This window comes from Drosophila rhopaloa, unplaced genomic scaffold (genome assembly GCF_018152115.1).
Source record: "Drosophila rhopaloa isolate 14029-0021.01 unplaced genomic scaffold, ASM1815211v1 contig_3, whole genome shotgun sequence".
NCBI lineage: Eukaryota > Metazoa > Arthropoda > Insecta > Diptera > Drosophilidae > Drosophila > Drosophila rhopaloa.
In genome coordinates this window covers 3,341,043-3,359,848 of record NW_025335123.1, presented here as the reverse complement: position 1 = coordinate 3,359,848, position 18,806 = coordinate 3,341,043, and the positions used below count along the sequence as shown (strand labels likewise).

Here is an 18,806-nt window from a genome sequence, read left to right as displayed (position 1 = left end):
CGTTTAGCAAACGGCCCTCAAGTCAAGCCGCCAATGCGAGCCACTTGAGCGATAGATAATTCGAAATGAAAGGCAGATTCCGTAACATTTGCCTTAGGATGTATTTATAAATTAATAACAATGGTATCAAGGGTATTAGATAACGTTAACAAATAGTTTTTCTACAGCACTAAGCACACATGGAAGCGCGGAATATCAACAGAAGGTTTTTGTGTGTGGTTTTGCGGTTTTGTCGGTCTTTTTTTTTCCGTTTTTGCGGCCCTGAACAGGAAGATGGGTGAATATCGTGGGCACTTCTAGATATGCGTGTTTATTATCCTCTTAACTGCTAGTATCTCGTTTTTGGGCTTTGGTAACGGTTGAAACATTTGTGGATGGTCCTACAGGCTATGGGATATGCACAGAATCATATATACAATATATACAACGCGAAATAAATAGAAATCGCTGCTGGAAGCTTCGTCATCTAAACCTAGACAGTCTTAGGCAATAATCAAAGCGTAAACTAGGGTAAAAAAAATACAGAGTATGTACTGGTTCTGATTTGCGGTTGAATATTAAATTGATAGTTACAAAACATAGCTTTTGTACTTATCATTTTAGCTATTCCAGCTGCACCAGACCCAGTATTAACCGAACAATAGTTCCAAGCGAATTCAAACCCTGCGAGTGGATTGCGGCGGTGATGATATCCTGGTGCCAGCACCAGGTCTCCTCTGGGCTTCCCGATTCCATCACTAGCTACTGCAGTCTCTGGGGAAGAAGACATTCATCTCGATGAGGATCTGCAGGACGATAAACACCCCGTAGACCGTGAAGAGGGCCACGCCCACCCGCTTGGTGAGGCGGTAGCCACTGAAGCTGAGGATGATGAACAGGGCCACCGTGGAGATGATCAGGATCAGGATGTTGTACTCGATGCCCTGGGTGCCGACCTGCTGGGGCTCCCCGGTGCCGTAGTTAATGCAGTTCTTCACGAACCACGGAACTCCCAGGGACAACAGGATGGCCAGCGAGTTGGCGCCCAACGAGTTCGAGACTCCGATGCCGCTTTCACCTGGAAATTGGGGAAAATATCACCATTAGTATCGAATAAAGTCTAAAGTAATAGTTTTGGTAGGTCAAAATTATTATTATGTCTTATAATTTTTCTATTTTGTTTTTGCATACTTTTGTCTTCTTGGTTTTTCTTTTACTTGTGCAGTTATAATTCCCAACTGGTTCTAGCACTGACTCACAGGACAAACAGTGGAAAGTTAAGACTTAACTTTAAAGGGGAATGGTATCCTTTTAATTGGTCAACTTGTGTGTATCCCAGATCACTCACCATTTCTCAGTGAAATAAGGCTAGAGACGGCTTCCGGCATGGTGGATCCGGCGGCCAGGAAGGTCAGGCCCATCACAATGGTGGGCACATGGATGGCCACACCGAAGGCAGTCAGCATCCAAACAATCAGGTAGGCGTTACCCCCGATGCACAGAATGCACATGATGAAGGACAATGGGTACAGGCGGCGGTGCTTCATCGGGTGCGGAATGAGCAGGGATAGGGAGAACTTGATGGGGAAGACGAAGATCCACCAGAACTGCATCCATCCGGAGGCGTTTCGCGGATAGGCGTATATGCTTTCGGGCATACCGTCCTCCTCGTCGTCCTCTCCGTTCCCTAAAAAAATTGTAGTTTATTATATAGACTAATTATTTAATGGAGTTATAGACAAAATACTTACAGTGCTTGGAGTGCGTTAGGTTGGCGGTGGAGGACATAGACGAGGTGTTCTCGGGGAGATTGACCACAAAGAGGCCGTCGCCGGACAGTGGATCCTTCTTCAGCGGCAGCTGAGCCTTGGCACTGTTCTCTGGGGGCTCTGTCAGGTCTGGGTCATAAAGATTAAATTAATCAAAACTGAACCAAGTAATTCCCCAGTTAAAACACACCATATCGCGTGGAGAAGCAGCAGTTCATCCGATCCTCGATAAACACCCGGATGGCGGGCATGAACTTGTTGTTGTTGAACGTGATCAGGTAGTAGAGCACCAGGAATCCCATCATGATGCAGGATTCCGTGAAGCTAATGCTTCCGCCCCAGGCCAGAACCAGCAGGATGATCGTGTTGAAGATGTAGATGAAGCAGTCGCGGGCTATTGGCCACCAGTCCAGCTGCACCGGCTGTCAATCAATAATCAAGGTTAGTCACGTGTATCTTTGGAATTATTCATAATTTAACTATTTTTTAACAAATTAAAATGGGTCATATCTGTGGTGAAATTTTAAAAATATCCCGCAGATAAGATACTTTAAGAATTTATCATAAACCAATGATGAGTAAGATTAAATTATATGTGTTTGTTTAAGGTAACGCTAGTTTACAAAATTATTTCGTTTCTGAAATTAGTTGTATAATAAATTTTATAAATAGAATAATTAAAACCTTAATTTATTTATAAAAACAATTATTTAATTTACCAATTTTAACAAATTATTTTCTTTGTAACTTAAATTTTGTCAAATGGCTTGAATAAAAATTGTAATCCCTAATTAAATTAAACTATGAGCAAAGTGTTTTGATTTTTAGCTTAGACTAACACTTAACTATTCAAGAAAATAGTATCTAAATAATTTTGAGTTATTTAATTATTAAATAATATTTAAGGCTTACCTTATCGATGGACAGAGCGGCCAATCCGGCCACGCCCAGTGTGTTGAACATCAGCGAGCCGATGATCGTGCCCAGACCCATGTCCGACTCCAGGATCAGCGTACTGATCGTGTTCGTGAAGAACTCGGGCATCGAGGTGGCCGTGGCCATGAAGGTGGCCGCCGCCACGTCCTTCGACAGGTGCAGGTCCTCGCAGATGCACTCCACCGTCGGCAGGAAGTAGTCGTTGCAGATGATGGCCAGCAGGATGAAGAAGTAGACCGCGGCGAAGACGTGCAGCACCACCCATCCCTGCCGGAGTTGCTCCACTGCGGATTGGAGATAGAACAGGAGGGTACTTAATATGGATTGTGTAGTAAAATACACCTATAAGGTAAGACAATCCCAAATCCCAAATAACCTCTTGCCGCTGATCAAGAATGTATATATCATGTCACCTTTTTGCACAAGTACAATTGCTAACTATTAAAAAGTCACTCATATGTTCGCAAGAATACTTTTTGGAGGTCTTATCCAAAATTTGCAGACATGGGAGCTTACATTGCCAATGAATTTTGGAGTCCAAATCTTTTCATATAAAAAACACTATTCTGATTTAACCCTGTTGCATTGCAGTAAATTGTAAAGTGTAGTTCAAAACCGATATGATTGAACTGGCGGTGCCTACAAATCTAAATGAGCTAATTTAGTGACTAATTTTTAAAATAACACATGGGAAACCAAGAACGTGTTCGCAAAAAAAAAACTATATATCTTTATGGCCCCCATTATTCCCCTATAAACACCCATCAAGAAACACCCACTCACAATAGGGCTTCCGCACACTTCATAGATACAGATCCAATCTACTTCACCTGGCAACGGGCGGTGGATTAGATACGTACACGCAGTCGATCTCAATCATTCCCTAAATTTAGACCCGAAAAAACTGGCTTGTATTTGGGTTGAGTAAAGACACGATGAAAGCGGCCAAATCTTATCAAGGTTCCTATTCAAATCTATAACCCGTTCCCTCTACAGATAACGCCATCTTGGCGAGGTGTAAGTGTACAAGTTGGCTATTGCCATTGCTATTGCTATTGTGATAAGAAAGCGTTCCCCAAGTGCTCAGTCTCGTGCCCAATTGCCCAGTTGTATGCTTGTCCGTTTGTCTACTTATCCGTTTGTCCGTTTGTCTATTTGTCCGTTTGTCCGTTTGTCTAGTTATCCGTTTGTCTATTTGTCCGTTTGTCTACTTATCCGTTTGTCTATTTGTTCGTTTGTCCGTTTGTATATTTATCCGTTTGTCTATTTGTCCGTTTGTCTAGTTATCCGTTTGTCTATTTGTCCGTTTGTCTTCTTATCCGTTTGTCTATTTGTCCGTTTGTCTGTTTGTCCGTTTGTCTACTTATCCGTTTGTCTATTTGCCCGTTTGTCCGCTTGTCCGTTTGTATACTTATCCGTTTGTCTAGTTATCCGTTTGTCTACTTATCCGTTTATCTATTTGTCCGTTTGTCTACTTATCCGTTTGTCTATTTGTCCGTTTGTCTACTTATCCGTTTGTCCATTTGTCCGTTTGTCTATATGTCCGTTTGTCCATTTGTCCGTTTATCCATTTGTCCGTTTATCCATTTATCTATTTGTCCGTTTGTCCGTTTGTCCATTTGTCCGTTTGTCCATTTGTCCGTTTATCCATTTATCTATTTGTCCGTTTGTCCATTTGTCCGTTTGTCCATTTGCCCGTAACTACAGTGTAGTAGTGTATTTAATGACGACGCCGTAAACAGACTATGCGGGCTGCCTGATTTATTGGCCATTTAATTGGCCCTTATCGCCGTAGCTGATAGGGCTGAAGCAGGAAAAGACATTGGGCCAAGACACCGGACAGCGTGGATAGCCTACGTTGTCCACGGACAAGTTCAAGTTCGGTCCGGAATCCGGAATACGGATTGCGGAATCTATTTACAGCGCGCACACATTCCGCGCATTCGGGTCGCCCTTGTAGTGCGGTTATCGGAGCGGAACTCACCCGTAAACAGGTCGGCGAACTCGTCCATCGGGGAGCCCTCATCTTCGCCCGGACACGTGGCACGTGGCAGGATGTCCAGGAGCAGTTGCTCGTCGAAATAGCGCAGAGAGACCTCCAGGAAAGTGCTTCCGTTGCCAGTGGCTGCTGGAATGACAAGAAAGGCAGGCAATTAATCGATTGCTCATCGGGGTCCTCAGATGCATATCTATCTCCGCGGCCCTGACTCTCTTCCAGGTTAATGGAGAATTCGCCCAACGATAAGATTAAGTCGCGGCGGAGAAAACAACAACGACTGACAGCCGAGCAATCATCGCAATCAAAATCGACTGTTGTAAAACAATTCGAGAATGATCACCTGTTGCCAGGTGGTTGCTTAATAAGGGTATATTAGTTAAAAAATAATAATATTTAATTTGGTATTTCATTTTAAAGCCTTAGTTTCCCAAAATTTTATATTTTTACGCCTATACAAACGACCTTTTATGCTTAAAGATATGTTATTTCTAGTTTAAACAAATAATTTTCTTGTTGTAAAGACCATTTAAATACTTGAAAGTTTGTTTTTGCCTTAAATCATCTTAAAAGCTAAAAAAAACTACTTTTTCAAGAAAAGTCTAATATCTAAAATTTAGAAATCTATTTTTAAGAGTGTACCATCTATTTGGGCTTCAGAAATTGACAGTCTTTATAATTGTATTTTATTTCCGAACTTGACAGTCTTTATATTTGTATTTTATTTCCGAAATAGAAAGTGTTTATATATGTATTTTATATCTGATGCACTGAACAATATTTCATTTAAAGAAATACATTTTTGTAATAAAGTAATAAAAATGTCTTTATTATATATTTATAGTATTTTGAGGAAGAAAAAATAGAGGATACAATGTAATAATGAATATATTTTATTTGAAATTTGCTCCAAAATATTTATAGCTTAAAGAAGAATTAAGGAATTTAAATCAAAATTTGTTTTAAATAACAGCTTTTTACATTTTGTGTTACAATTAAAAAAGATGCAATTACTTCGAACAAATACAAAGCAAACTTGTGTATCTAAACTATGAACCGGCAATTTTCTTCATTAACTTTCTCTTTGTAGAACTTTCTACATGGCTGCCAACATTAAACGCATTGACATTTTTATTAAGCGCCCTATATTAATTTTTTCCTTTTTGTATGCAGCAAATCCAAATCTAGAACTTAAAATAGGAATTCTTAAAAGAAACCCATTTAATAAATTAATTTAAAACAGTAAAACTTGGTCTAAAAATCAAGCGGCCATTAAATATTGAATTTGAAAAACATGGTTACATATAATCATAAAGACAATTTAAGAAAACTAAAGCTTCATTAAAGTGTGTTTAAGAATCTAGAACAATACTGCCTGTAAAATGTCTTTAAAATTATTTACAAAAGTTGTAACTTAATGCGCCATTTTAAAATGTATACAAAATAATGACTGTCTTAAAAATCGGAACAAAGTACTTAGCTTTCCGGGGAAGTAGACCTCTCCACTGCTTTTTTCAGATAGCTTTTATTGGCTTTTAAGTTACTCATTGCTAGTTCCCGACTATTATGATTTCATTATAATTTCTGCAGTTCGCACGAAACGCTCAAGAAAAACAAAAACATTCCATTCATATTCGTGGTCAGATAACCAATTATATAGCCGTGGGCGCAATTAAGTTGGATGCCAGTGTTAATGCGCCTCTGCTCGATTTTGATTGGCATTTTTTTACAACATTGTTATTTGTTATTTGTTACTCGCTATTTGTTGTTTTCAGTGACTTTACTTTTCAAAAATTGCATTCGCATCCCAAAATAACGGCGACAGTCATGGGCATTCGGCTGATGATTTGTTTATATTTGTCTGGCTTTGTGTTATTATTATTATTGTTTTATAATCCCCAGATGGGGATTGGGGGTTTCTTTATCTCAAGGAAGGGTGAGTTCTTCGTCTAGGTCTGGAACGTTATCAGTTTTACACCCCCCGGCCAGTAAATGAATTACCAATGTCAGTCACCATTTTTTTGTTTCGTTTTCACTTGGTTTTATCATTATTTTCGTGGCGTTTTTGTTGACCAAGTCCCACACACAGTGGGTGCAACCTCTTGACCCGATTTTCCAGATGAACTCGATGCTCCAGCAACGCTCGATGGAATTCCATCACTTGGCCATTGTTTTCGATTCGTATTCATATTGTTGTTTCGTATATTGTTGTAAATTGCGTGCCAAGAATTGTGGCACCTGCACAGCAGCAACATCGCCGATTGCACGGCAGCAACATCGCGCGACAAGAGCAATAATTGTTTAATTGTTTTCCACCTGCAATCTCCAGGTGGAAAATGAGAATTGAAAACATGGCAGACAATCGCGGCGGGAAAACAAAGGCAAACAGCATAAGGCAAACATCGGGTTGTCTTACATACTCCCTGCACTCAAAACCAGTGGGTCAAATTCACATCCACATCCACATCCACAATCGCAACTATGGGCACTCATGTCGCGTCCCGCCGAGAGGAAAAGTCTTGGCCAACTAAAAAGCCAACTTGGCATTGCATCTGGAATGCATTTAGCCATAGTCGGCATCGGAGTCGCAGAACGTGTCTACGTGTATCAGTATTACGGCCCAAAACCCGAACCCGAACCGAGCCGAGCTCAGCAGACAAACAAGTTTATTGAACTTGTTGGCAACTGGCAGTTCGGCGGGCAAACACTTGAAAAAAAGTAGAAAAACTACTACAAAATTAGGAAAAGTGTATACAGAGCTTGATTTTATTTCATTTTTCCCTGTCCTAATTCCTAATATATTTGTGTACTACCCACAAAACAAAGTTCATTACATTGCAGGTCAAAGATCCATAAAATATCATAATATAATAAGTGATTATTTATTCTACTATTTTATACAGAGGAAATTGAGTTTTTTTACAGATCTTACAGTCCTTAATATATAAAGTGTTTTTTTTAGCTAAGATCTTCTTAATTTTGATAATACAAACAAATTTATACTTTTGATACTTATTTTGTTCATTTTTAACAGTTTAAAAATTTGATTTTAAAATTTTTTTTTTTAAATATAACACCTCTTTGGAAATGTAATGAAAATGAATTTTTTAATTACAATAATTAAATTACATATTTTAATTTACATATTTTTTCTTATTAGCTGTTCTTATTTTTGCTTTTTCTAAATAGTTATTAAAAAGCGACAATTTTTTTTACCACAAGATAATGTGAGTTATACAGAAACCTACGTCAATGGCTTTTTAAAACCAAAGGGAATTCCCCGAAGTTTCTGAAAACGTTTTTTCGAGTGCCGCGTATCGCTTATGAGATGCATTGGAAAACCCAAGCTCTCGTCAAGTCGAATGCCCAGTCAAAGTCGAGTTTTATTCCTGAATATCGGGCCGACATGCGGAAATCGGGGAAATTTGTGGGCTGAGGGCCTAAAGCCCTCGATCAGGGCCAAATCGGGGACGGCGACTACGGGAAGTCCCAGGTTTGGAGGCCCCGCCCACCGATTCGAGCCATTGTGCAACTCCCAGTTGCCAAGGCTCTCCGCCTGTTTTGCAATCATTAATCGAGGCGTTTTTCTTTGTTCCAATTACCGGCCCAGCGAGGGTCGAACCAAGAGTTTTGAAACACCAGGCCATTCCAATGCAAATGCAATTGCAAATGCAAATGAGCATTACCATTCGAATTCGAATCAAAGTCACTGCGATTCGAATCAATGCGAAATGTGCTGGCTAATTGTTTGGTAAACACGCTTTATTGGTTCACTGCCAGTTATCCGATGGTAATGGTATATTGCTATAATGGTTATGCGCCATCACTGGCCAGCAAAAGTTTGGATCGCGAACTGAGTAGCATGAATATGCCGACTGTATATTTACAAATTTATATATGTATTGCCAACTGACTTTCAATTCGGCAAAAAATATTATGAATTAATATTTGAAGTCATTTCCAATCTGATTAGTTAAAATAATAATTAAGTGAAATTAATGTTTCAAAAACATTTACTTTCTCAGTATCATGATGGAGTTTATCTATTTAGTTAAAACAAAAATAATTTTCTTTTTGTCTAAATTTTTTAACGATTTGTGGGCAAACAGATCCATTCAAGATTTGTGGTTTAAACAGTTAACACCTAATTGAGAAAACCAAATTGTGCTACCGAACTATTTAACTATATATTTAACTTTTCTATGACATTTTGCAAACTAGAACCTTAATATGACGTTGTGAAATCAGCCCTTGGAGTTATTAAAAAAGCCATTAATTGAAATTTAATTTAAAATTAAAAGTACTCAATCCTAAATGAATTCTCTTAAAAGTAGTTAAGCCAAACAAGTTTTAAGAAATCAACAAAAACTATTTAAGGAAACGCCGCAATAGCCATAACTGAAGAATTAAAGGGAAACCATTAAGATTTGGTTGTAAATCAACAAAAACTGATTGATTACAAAAATATTTATGGCCGAAAGATAACAGAGAACGTAATGCTCTATTTAAAAATAGTATGTCTGGGAACTAAAGTACTAAGAAAGCAACGATTACGTTCGATTATAGTATGGTACTTATTCAGAATGGTACATTTTAAATGTTATGAATGCAACTTACCCCAAGATATCGTCTGTTTAATGTGTAGTAAACGAATGGCCATGACATGAAAAGGGAATGGTAACAGAATGCATGAATATGAGGGATTATGGAATAAGGTTACGCAAAAAGAACATATTGAAGTATCATAAATCTTAATTCCTTAAAATTAAACCATCCAAATTGTTTAAAAATTATAAAAAATCCCTGCAATCACTATGGCACTCGATCATTGATATAAAAAAAGCAAGAGCCTTTTTATATTTTTAGTAGATTAAGGTGTTTAAAAACCTAATATTTTCTTGAATTATATATCTTGAGATCTGGAAAGACTGAAGGGCTTTTAGACCCATGTTGCATGGTGTTGTCTCACGTTGACAGACGAGCGTGTTTACTTGTTTGCGCCGGCAAAACACAAAAAAATAAAAAACCTAAGCAAAACAAAACAATACCAAGCAGCACTACACAAATAAGTGAATAAAAATAAATAGATAGTAATGCTCGAACTCAAGATCGGCAACCAGAAAACGGGGCTGTAATTACTGGCCCCTGTGGACAATTACGGCCCGGCGAAAAGTCCCCTGATGGCAGTGTCCAAATTTGATCGGTGGTTTCAGTGCAATGTCCAACGTCAGCAGAATGAGAGATCCATAAATTCCTTTTCATCATTCCAGCGAAAATCGCATTTCGGAATTACCGAACGCCGAACACAAGTGAGCATATTAATCGCACCGCATATATTTATAGATCTCTGGGCAGTGGGTTTTGGGAAACTGGGAATCTGGGAATCACCTGCTATCGTTTACCGATCGATTACCCATCTATAGCCGCCTTTCAGCACCGATCTCCATTATGCAAGCCGATTATGGCGATGATGGTGCTCACATTAAGATCAAGATCATGAATCGACAAATTTGTCAGCGTGAAGTTGGTAATAATAGGTGGAGAACATGCCGTGTTATTTGAGTTTTTCTACGAAGTGTCTAGCTTGCAGTAAAGCCAATTGTTATAGTCGGATAATAAAAATAGTTAGCCGGCGAGCCAATTACAATAAAGTGTTTTAATTAAATGAGCTGCAATTATGTGCCATTTTAAAAACGAAGTTGAAATATAAGAACGAAAATTAATATTTTGAGCTGATATTTAAGAAGAAAGAAAGCTAGTTGCCCAGTTTATAAAATATGTTTTAGTAAAAAACCTATTAAGCAAGTTCTTATGATTGCAAAATAGATATGTCCCATATTGAACCTTACGTTTTGATTTATTTATATTATAAACAAACGAAGATTTGCTGATTTAGCTATGTATATTGTACAATTGTTGGCCAACTACTTTTGATTAAATTAACAATCTTAAAAATTGACTATATCCAATTTAAAAGTCATGAAGATTACTTAATCGATTCTATGGTAGCCAGACCGAAAAAAATCTCTAAAAAGAACGATTTGTAATTTAAATTGTTAAACCGGATCACAGATAGTTTCATATTTATATATTTGCATTATAGTCATCCGATCCGCGAAAGATTTATTTCATTGCTCGGAAAATTTTACCACAACATTATACATGATCACTTCAAACTTTTTAAAATCTAAAACAATTTTTGTTTAGAATTTTAATTTTTGATTTATTCGATAGGTTGAGTATTTCTGCGTTTACAGATTAATTATTTTGGAAAATAAAATGTTCAACAAAGGGGAACATTTTATAGATAAAAAACCTAGAGATTTCTGAGCGTAAAAGTGTTTCATCCCAACTCTCTCGCTTTAAAAGACTGACGGACAGACAGACATGGCTATATCGACTGATAAAGAACCAGATTATTTAAAATTTATACGGTGGAAAACGCTTTATTCTACCTGTTGCATACTTTACAACTAATATAATATACCCTGATTTTATTGTTTGTTCCAAACGGTTATTCGTAAATAATGTTAAGGAAAAAATGAACAATTAACAACATTTTTTTATTTAAATTAAATAATGAATTGTGAATACTAAAATACCAATTATCAACAAAATTGCTGAAAGGTTAAGTGCGTTTTATAACTAAAATAATATTTTTTATAACAAAATTTAGGGATAATGATGAGGAAGACGGGCCTAGTCCATATATTTATGTCATATATAACAATAAATTATTTTACTCTCTTGAAAAAAAAATTAGGATTTCAAGATCTTTTAACAAAAATCAATTAATCAGATTGTATTTAAAAATCATTTGATTCTTTGGTAATCTCGACTAAAATATTGACAATGGCGAAATTCCCGATCGGATTGAGTTGCTGAAATAAACCAGAGCTCCATCAATAAGTGCGAAACGATTGTGTTACCGGTCGTATCGGCCCATAATGGGTAATCAAGAAATCTGAAAGGAAATTGACTTGCGGCGATAATGGACTCGGTACAATTTAAATGGCCAGAGCACTAGATAGTGCCCGGCCACGATTTGTTTTTAATGGCATCAGGCCGTATAAATTGCTGTAGTTGGCTGGTTGATTTCGAATCTAAGTTCCATGGGCAAATAAAGCCATCATGCGAATCGCATGTTTTGGCCAGAACGAGAGCGTAAATCACGGCTAAATCTCTGCACTTCACCAAGGTGTCCTCCGATAAGGGGCAACCGCCCACCGGATGGGGCATCCTCGAGAGCCACAAATGTAGCTGGCCAGGGGACATCCATTTGCCATCGATGGATAAGTGCTACTTGATTGATCGATCGATCGATCCATCCATCTGTCCAGTGGATAAGTGCGAATTCGCACTGAATCGCTTTGGGGCGACAGGAAGTCTAGATAAGCGAGTGGCTAATGATTAGACTGGGGTCTAAAGAGGGCCGGAAAGGCATGCAAATATTTGGCAAACGTTTTCCATTCAATGGTAAACATTTCAAGGGCTCTATTTAACTAGCTTTTAAGTTGCCAAAATAGTGAGATGTTTCACAGAAAAATTTAGAGACTTCAATGTTTAGTTGGACCTAATACATTCGAATGATTCATTAGATTTTTCATTATGATTGTTATTTCTTTCCTCACATTAGTTAAATTGTTATGCTTTTAATGTCTTCAAATTCATTCAATTGTAGGAAGAAGTAGCTTCAATATTTTATTAACAATAGTTTTTTAAATACTGACATTCGGAAGAGAATCTTTAGTTGCAGGTCAAAGATAATTTTTGTTAAAGATGCCGATAATGTATTATAAATTAAATAATAGATGAGACAGAATTTGCTTACAGCATAATCATACTATTTTTCTAATATACGCAATTAAATACAAATTCATTTCAGCTTGCAGGGATTCTTAGATTTACATAATTTTCATGAACTTATATAAAAGTGTAAGTTGTTTGTTATTAAAGTAGAGTTAACTGGTTTTCTGTATTAGAAATATTATTTATTTGATTAATTAAAAAAGCCTCAAAATCGGAACCTTTTCTGGGGAATCTCGTCCTAATTTTGAAACTCACCTTCTGCATGAGTATCCGTCAAATGGCTACCACATAATGTTACGAATAGGCCCAATAGCAGGGCGGCAGTTCTAACCATTTCGGAATACTAGTGCTTATTAAAAAAAACTAAAAACAAACGCGGTGGAACGTAAAAAATAAAAAACAACTTCAGATAATGCACGTGCACTTATGCCGATTTAATAATTAATTTTATAGCGCTTTATTTTTGAATGGGCTAACACACACGGCGTATGCGCAACGGAGCGCTCGAATTCGTTTCGCTGGCGGATATTCGGATATATTTGGTATTTTCGATATTCGATATTCGAACATTCGGATTTCCGTTCGCGGTATTTTTATTTCGTATCGCTTCTCGCTGGCTGGCAAACTCCAGCAAACCGCTTGGCTAGAATTGTATCGCACAACTAATTAAGTGCGGCCCGCTCGCGCCCGTCTTAATAATAAACAGCGACGTCGGCGGTGGCGTCGACAGAGGCAGCGGCAGCGGCGGTAGCGTCGGCAGAGGCAGCGACTGCGGCAGCGACGTCGCTTTGTATTGACGGTTTTATAAAGATATCTCCACTAGTACGTCTAGTCAACCCAAGTCTGTCGGTGCACATGGCCGGATTTATGGCCAGTTTTTATTCCCACTCCTCTGCCGCTCCTCCTCCTTTTTAGCTGCTCCTCCTCCTTAAACACCCACTCCTCCTCGTGCTCCTCCTCCTTCTCATCCTCCTTTCTTTAGCCTGATTCATTTTCGCTTTTTATTTGCGTATCAGTCGCAAAGTGCATTCGCTGGGGAAATGGGCAACCCGAACGGGGGTCTACCCGCCCGAAAAGCAGATCTCGTGTGCGGTTCATTGAGAATAAGTGGGGAATACGTTGGGAATACCCGGGTGTACGCTGGAATTATGCTGCCCGGATATGCCTTATCAACCCATTCGTAATCCAAATAGAAATCATTATCAATTGGGGAACTTGATTTTCTAAATTTAAACATTACCAGCATTTAACAATGAGTTGGCTGGCTAACTCTTAATTATCTGAATTATTTATTATTTGAAAAATACGATTTTTTGTATTTTTATTAACGCTATAAACCCACTATTGACCACTTAAAAATCAACTCAAAATTGTTTGTGATTACAAAAAGTGTTACAATAAATTTGGAAATTTAAGCTAAAACTTAATTAAACACTCTGCAAAATTTGTTTATTTTTGAGTAGGGATTCTAAAAAGTACTCCCCGAAACTAATTAATTTCTCTGACTTTTCCCGTGTTGCGACTTAAACATTACAACTCATGTTTTTTTTTAAATTTTAAGAATATAAAAGGTAAAAAGTGTATTAATTGTGTAAAAGGTAAAAAAAATGTTGAAAGATAGATTTCTGGTTGCATTGTGATAAGAACTTAAATGAAAAATTAACTTAATAGACTTAAAAATGTCGAAAAAAATAGCACAAGTTATTCATATGCACTAGGATGAGTACTTTCGTCATCCAATGTCAAAGCTAGCGAGCACTTCAAACTTTGTATTAATGTTGCACTGTATTATGCCAAAGTAGTAGACTGCCAGTGTATGGGAGGCCCTCAAAATGTATGTAAGTGAGGAGTCATTAGTATAGCAGCAACCGTACTGATAAGACGGCAAAACAACAATTGCCCCGACATTTTATCAATCCATTCCCGTACTCAGCAACCGATCACAAACACATGGTCATGGTCCCTTGAAGGCGTGTAAAAACTGATTGAAAATCGGATGGAAACTTTGGGATAATCGGAAATAAATCTACACACTTAAAATACGGGAATATTTAATATAAACAACAACTACCAACAAATTTAATATCAAGCAAATACAGTTTTGTTGTTTACAGATAAATTACCTTATCCCTTTCGAAACACTTTAAAATACTTATAATACTTATTAAAATAGTAAATGTCACTGGGTTTTACTGCATTCCTAAAAGGGCGTTTGCTCGCTATAAATAAAATATAACTACTAATTGTTGAGGAAAAAGCTATTAAATTTAAAAACGCGAATTTACGAGCTTAAAAATAGTAACAGCAGTTTTGTTGGGGGATTCCAATTCCGAAAATTGCACGAAGAAAATAACTTATCAATAAAATGAATTGGTTTTTACTTTCAACTTTCTTTTTTAATAGTTCTTATAATTAACCATTCATAAAAATGTATGAATATATTTTCCCCAAGTTTTTAATTTTTCGATAAAAAAGTTTTCAGTTCTCATTAAGTAAATAGAGATCGTTCCTAAATTAAGTTTTTAATTCGCTATAATTAAGTATTGAGCAATACAAGTTTCGACTGAAAATACTGTCTGGTGTTCTGAATTTTCTGACACAGTTTTGGCCTAACACCAGCACTCATTATTATCGGAAATGCTGTTATCCTCTGTATCAATTAAGGCTGCCTATAATAAAACCGAAATCACAGAACTATGTTCCCACAGTTTTATTTTTGACAGCTGGTATCATATCCTAAATAAAGGGTTAAGTAACGTTATTTTTTGTGGTGGCGCTAACCAAAAGTATAAGATATAAATAACAATGAAATGTGATGTGAATGCAAGAACATCAATCTAATGCATAAGGATTTCAGTAGTTTTACTAGCATATTTCTTATTTGGGGTGCAGGAAAGATCTGGTCAAATTAGCTAACAATTGCTATTTTTAAAGACATTGAAATGTAAGCCAAAAAAGGGGCTTATGAAAAATGAAAATTAAAGTCGAAAAAAATAGTGTACTAGATAACTAGTTCATAAATTTTGAAATGCTATTCGAGAAGATAAGATTAAATAAATATATACAAATTAACATGTCGTTACATCAAAGATAGAATTAGGTAAAGTACTAGATAAAAGAATAATATAATTTATTAAACCTTAAATGTGCTTATATTGTCCCATAAGTCAAAATCTTTCAAGTGGTATTTTCTTAGGATTTAAGTCTAATTTATAATATCAAATCTAAAAAATTGCGTTTTATCACTTTTATTTGTATCATTCACTTATTTTTAAAATATAACATGTGTATTTGCCAAGTGCAAAGTTATGAAAGCTAAGCCTGCAATGAATTATTCCTTCTTTGGTTTGATATATTAGCTGTAGTGTTTATTTTCTTTAGATTATTTGGGAAGTACATTAGGGACGTATAAGCCATGACGTCGTTTCTTTCATTTATTCCCTGCCTCATGATCTCATAGATTGTGTTGTTCACAAAGGATTGTAAATAATAATTAAGAAATCATATTTATAAACATTCTCTGGCAAAGAAAGTGTTATTGTACCTTTATCATCGCCGATTACTGGCCAATCAAATCAGCACGCTTCTGAAATTGATTTCAATTCCGATTTCGGGCCCCCTTTCCGGGAATTTTTGTTTTTGGTCATGACGTCCGACATTTATTTATACGTCATGGATGTCGGCCAAACAATAGCGTAGCACCTGCCAGGGGCTCTAAGATTGTATATGTTCGGTGGTCGGGTTTATCTCTACATGGGTATATCAATAAATCGGTGATAAGTCGAATCTGGCAGCTGCTCCCCTCGAATGCACCTGAAATATTGAATGTTTTTTGACAATTTAACGCTGACAGACATTTGCTGACTATTCGATTTGAGGTGGGTTAATCCAGGGAATTACTTTCCGGGCGCCTTGGCTTATCTATGGGGAGTCTGGAAATACCTACGAATTGTCATTAACAGAATTTGGTGGTGCTGATATATCGATTTGTATTTTTTCCTATTATACATTAATTATTGCTCAGCAAGAAAAGAAGCTCATTTATGTCGGCAATCTAAGGTATACTTTCAGCAGTAACAACAATATATTGTTCAAGAAAACGACTATATTTTTGTTTTTATTGGCAGAGGATGAATGCTAAATCGAATAGAATGTACAAATTAGTTTGTTGGTTTTAACTCAAGTTCCTTGAGGCTCTAAATGGATCATAAAGTTAAAGCCAAATCGCTATAAGTCGCAAAATCTCGGAAGCTTATAACAAAAATAGATAACTATGTTTGAGGGATCTCTTTTTATATTATGGGGTGATTTTTATACCCTTGCAGAGGGTATTATAATTTTGGTCAAAAGTGTGCAACGCAGTGAAGGAGACATCTCCGACCCTATAAAGTATATATATTCTTGATCAGGATCACCTCCTGAGTTGATATAGCCATGTCCGTCTGTCCGTCTGTCCGTCTGCCCGTCTGTCTGTCCGTCTGTCTGTTTCTACGCGAACTAGTCTCTCAGTTTTAAAGATATCGAATTGAAACTTTGCACACACCCTTCTTTCCTTTGCACGCAGTATATAAGTCGGAACGGCCGGGATCGGCCGACTATATCCTATAGCTGCCATATAACTGATTGATCGGAAATGCCATAACTCTGCTGTTTGTTAAGTTAGGAAGTTGGAATTTTATATGGGTTTTATATTTGGCCAATCAATCCGACCTACCAAATGTCATAAAGATCGGCCGACTATATCCTATAGCTGCCATATAACTGATTGATCGGAAATGCCATAACTTTGGTGTTTGTGAAGTTAGGAAGTTGGGATTTTCTATGGGTGTTATATTTGGCCTTTCAATCCGAACTACCAAATTTCATAAGGATCGGCCGACTATATCCTATAGCCACCATATAACTGATTGATCGGAAATGCCACAACTTTGGTTTTTGTTAAGTTAGGAAGTTGGGATTTTCTATGGGTTCTATTTTTAACCAATCAATCCAACCTATCAAATTTCATAAGGATCGGCCGACTATATCCTATAGCTGCCATATAACTGAACGATTGGAAATGCCATAACTTTGGTGTTTTTAAAGTTAGGAAGTTGGGATTTTTTATGAGTATTAAGATTGCATCATATGAATAATTTTGGAGAATATAATTAACAGAATATTCTGCAAGGGTATATCAACTTCGGCTCCGCCCGAAGTTAGCTTTTCTTTCTTGTTTTGGAATTACTTTTCTTTAATTCTGTAGGCATTTATCGCAACATATTATTTATCATTAACGTGTGTCCCTTTTAAAGTAGAACATTTTGCTTCAATATATGAGAATATTGGTATTATAATTATTATATATATTTTATTTTATCTTAAGCTATAAGGTAAGATTAAAATTATAGAAATAGCATTTTGAGTTTTTGCGTAGCAGCTTTAATATGTCTTATTCATAACTAATTATAAGTGCACTTACTTGTATATAAACTTTGACGTAGTTCACCCTTCTACAAAGCTTCCCATATTATTTTGTCTAATTAAGTTATCAGTCAAGTTTACTAGACAAGAATATCATTGGGTATTGGCTTGTCTAGTTGTTTGTCTATTAAGTAATTTAAGAAAAAATAGGCTTTTGGCTTAAAGTTATTTTTATATTACATTGAACAATTTATGACTTAAAAAAAAATAACTACAATCAAAAGTGCATAAATCAAACTACAATAGAACAAACAAAATTAAAGAAGCTTCAAATTAAAGAACTACTATTTTTTACTTAATTGTATTTATAAGTTGTCATGCGTCAGCGGATGTTTTTTTTTGTGTAAGGCTTAATTACAGTTTAACTACTTAAATGTCTTTACTTTCTGAACGTAAAACATGTTGAGAATAGTAAAAAGTTAAAAAAATATTCAAGAAATGCAAAAAAATACTTTAAAGTCTAAATGTTGATAAACTGATGTTAAATTCAACGTAGGGAAAATACAATTTTAAGAGGGAATTAAATGTAAATTATAGTAATTATAAAATACATGTAAAGTTTTGGAAGAATATATATGAAGGAAGTTTTTTAGCAATTATAGATTTATTTTTTTGGAAATATATATTCTATAAATATATATTGAAAACACAACGTAAATACATATATCGAAATGGAACTTAGACTTTGAAATATTTGTTTATTGTGCAGAAACAAAACGAAACCACATGATCGAAAGTTAAAGAGTATAAAATGCATATGTACATATGTATGTATATTCCCGAGTGCTGTGCGAAAATGATCGATTCTTTCGGGCGGCAGAAGTCATTTTTATTTGGGGCACTTGACGTTTATG

General features: G+C 36.3%; 1 protein-coding gene across 5 annotated transcripts; it reads right to left on the bottom strand.

Moving 5' to 3' along the window:
• Positions 1-82: 82 nt before the first annotated feature.
• Positions 83-13,133, bottom strand: LOC108048529 (sodium/potassium/calcium exchanger 2). Of its 5 annotated transcripts, none has more exons than XM_017129264.2 (7): positions 12,745-13,133; positions 4,669-4,812; positions 2,661-2,968; positions 1,939-2,170; positions 1,731-1,877; positions 1,328-1,666; positions 83-1,057 (listed from the first exon to the last, which is right to left on the bottom strand). In XM_017129264.2, exons 1-7 carry the CDS (start codon positions 12,821-12,823, stop codon positions 738-740), a joined length of 1,569 nt encoding a protein of 522 aa, XP_016984753.1. In that variant the 5' UTR covers positions 12,824-13,133; the 3' UTR covers positions 83-737. The 5 variants fall into 5 exon arrangements, with proteins under 5 accessions (XP_016984753.1, XP_016984754.1, XP_016984755.1 ...); XM_017129265.2 differs by having other exon boundaries at positions 4,669-4,809; XM_017129266.2 differs by lacking the exon at positions 12,745-13,133 and adding an exon at positions 7,101-7,190.
• Between the last annotated feature and the right edge of the window lie 5,673 nt (positions 13,134-18,806).

Coding starts and splice junctions, on each gene's coding strand:
- LOC108048529 (XM_017129264.2), bottom strand. CDS start 12,823: ATGGTTAGAACTGCCGCCCTGCTATTGGGCCTATTCGTAACATTATGT. Junction 2,969..4,668: donor GTTCGCCGACCTGTTTACGG/GTGAGTTCCGCT, acceptor TCCAATCCGCAG/TGGAGCAACTCCGGCAGGGA. Junction 2,171..2,660: donor CCGCTCTGTCCATCGATAAG/GTAAGCCTTAAA, acceptor ATTGATTGACAG/CCGGTGCAGCTGGACTGGTG.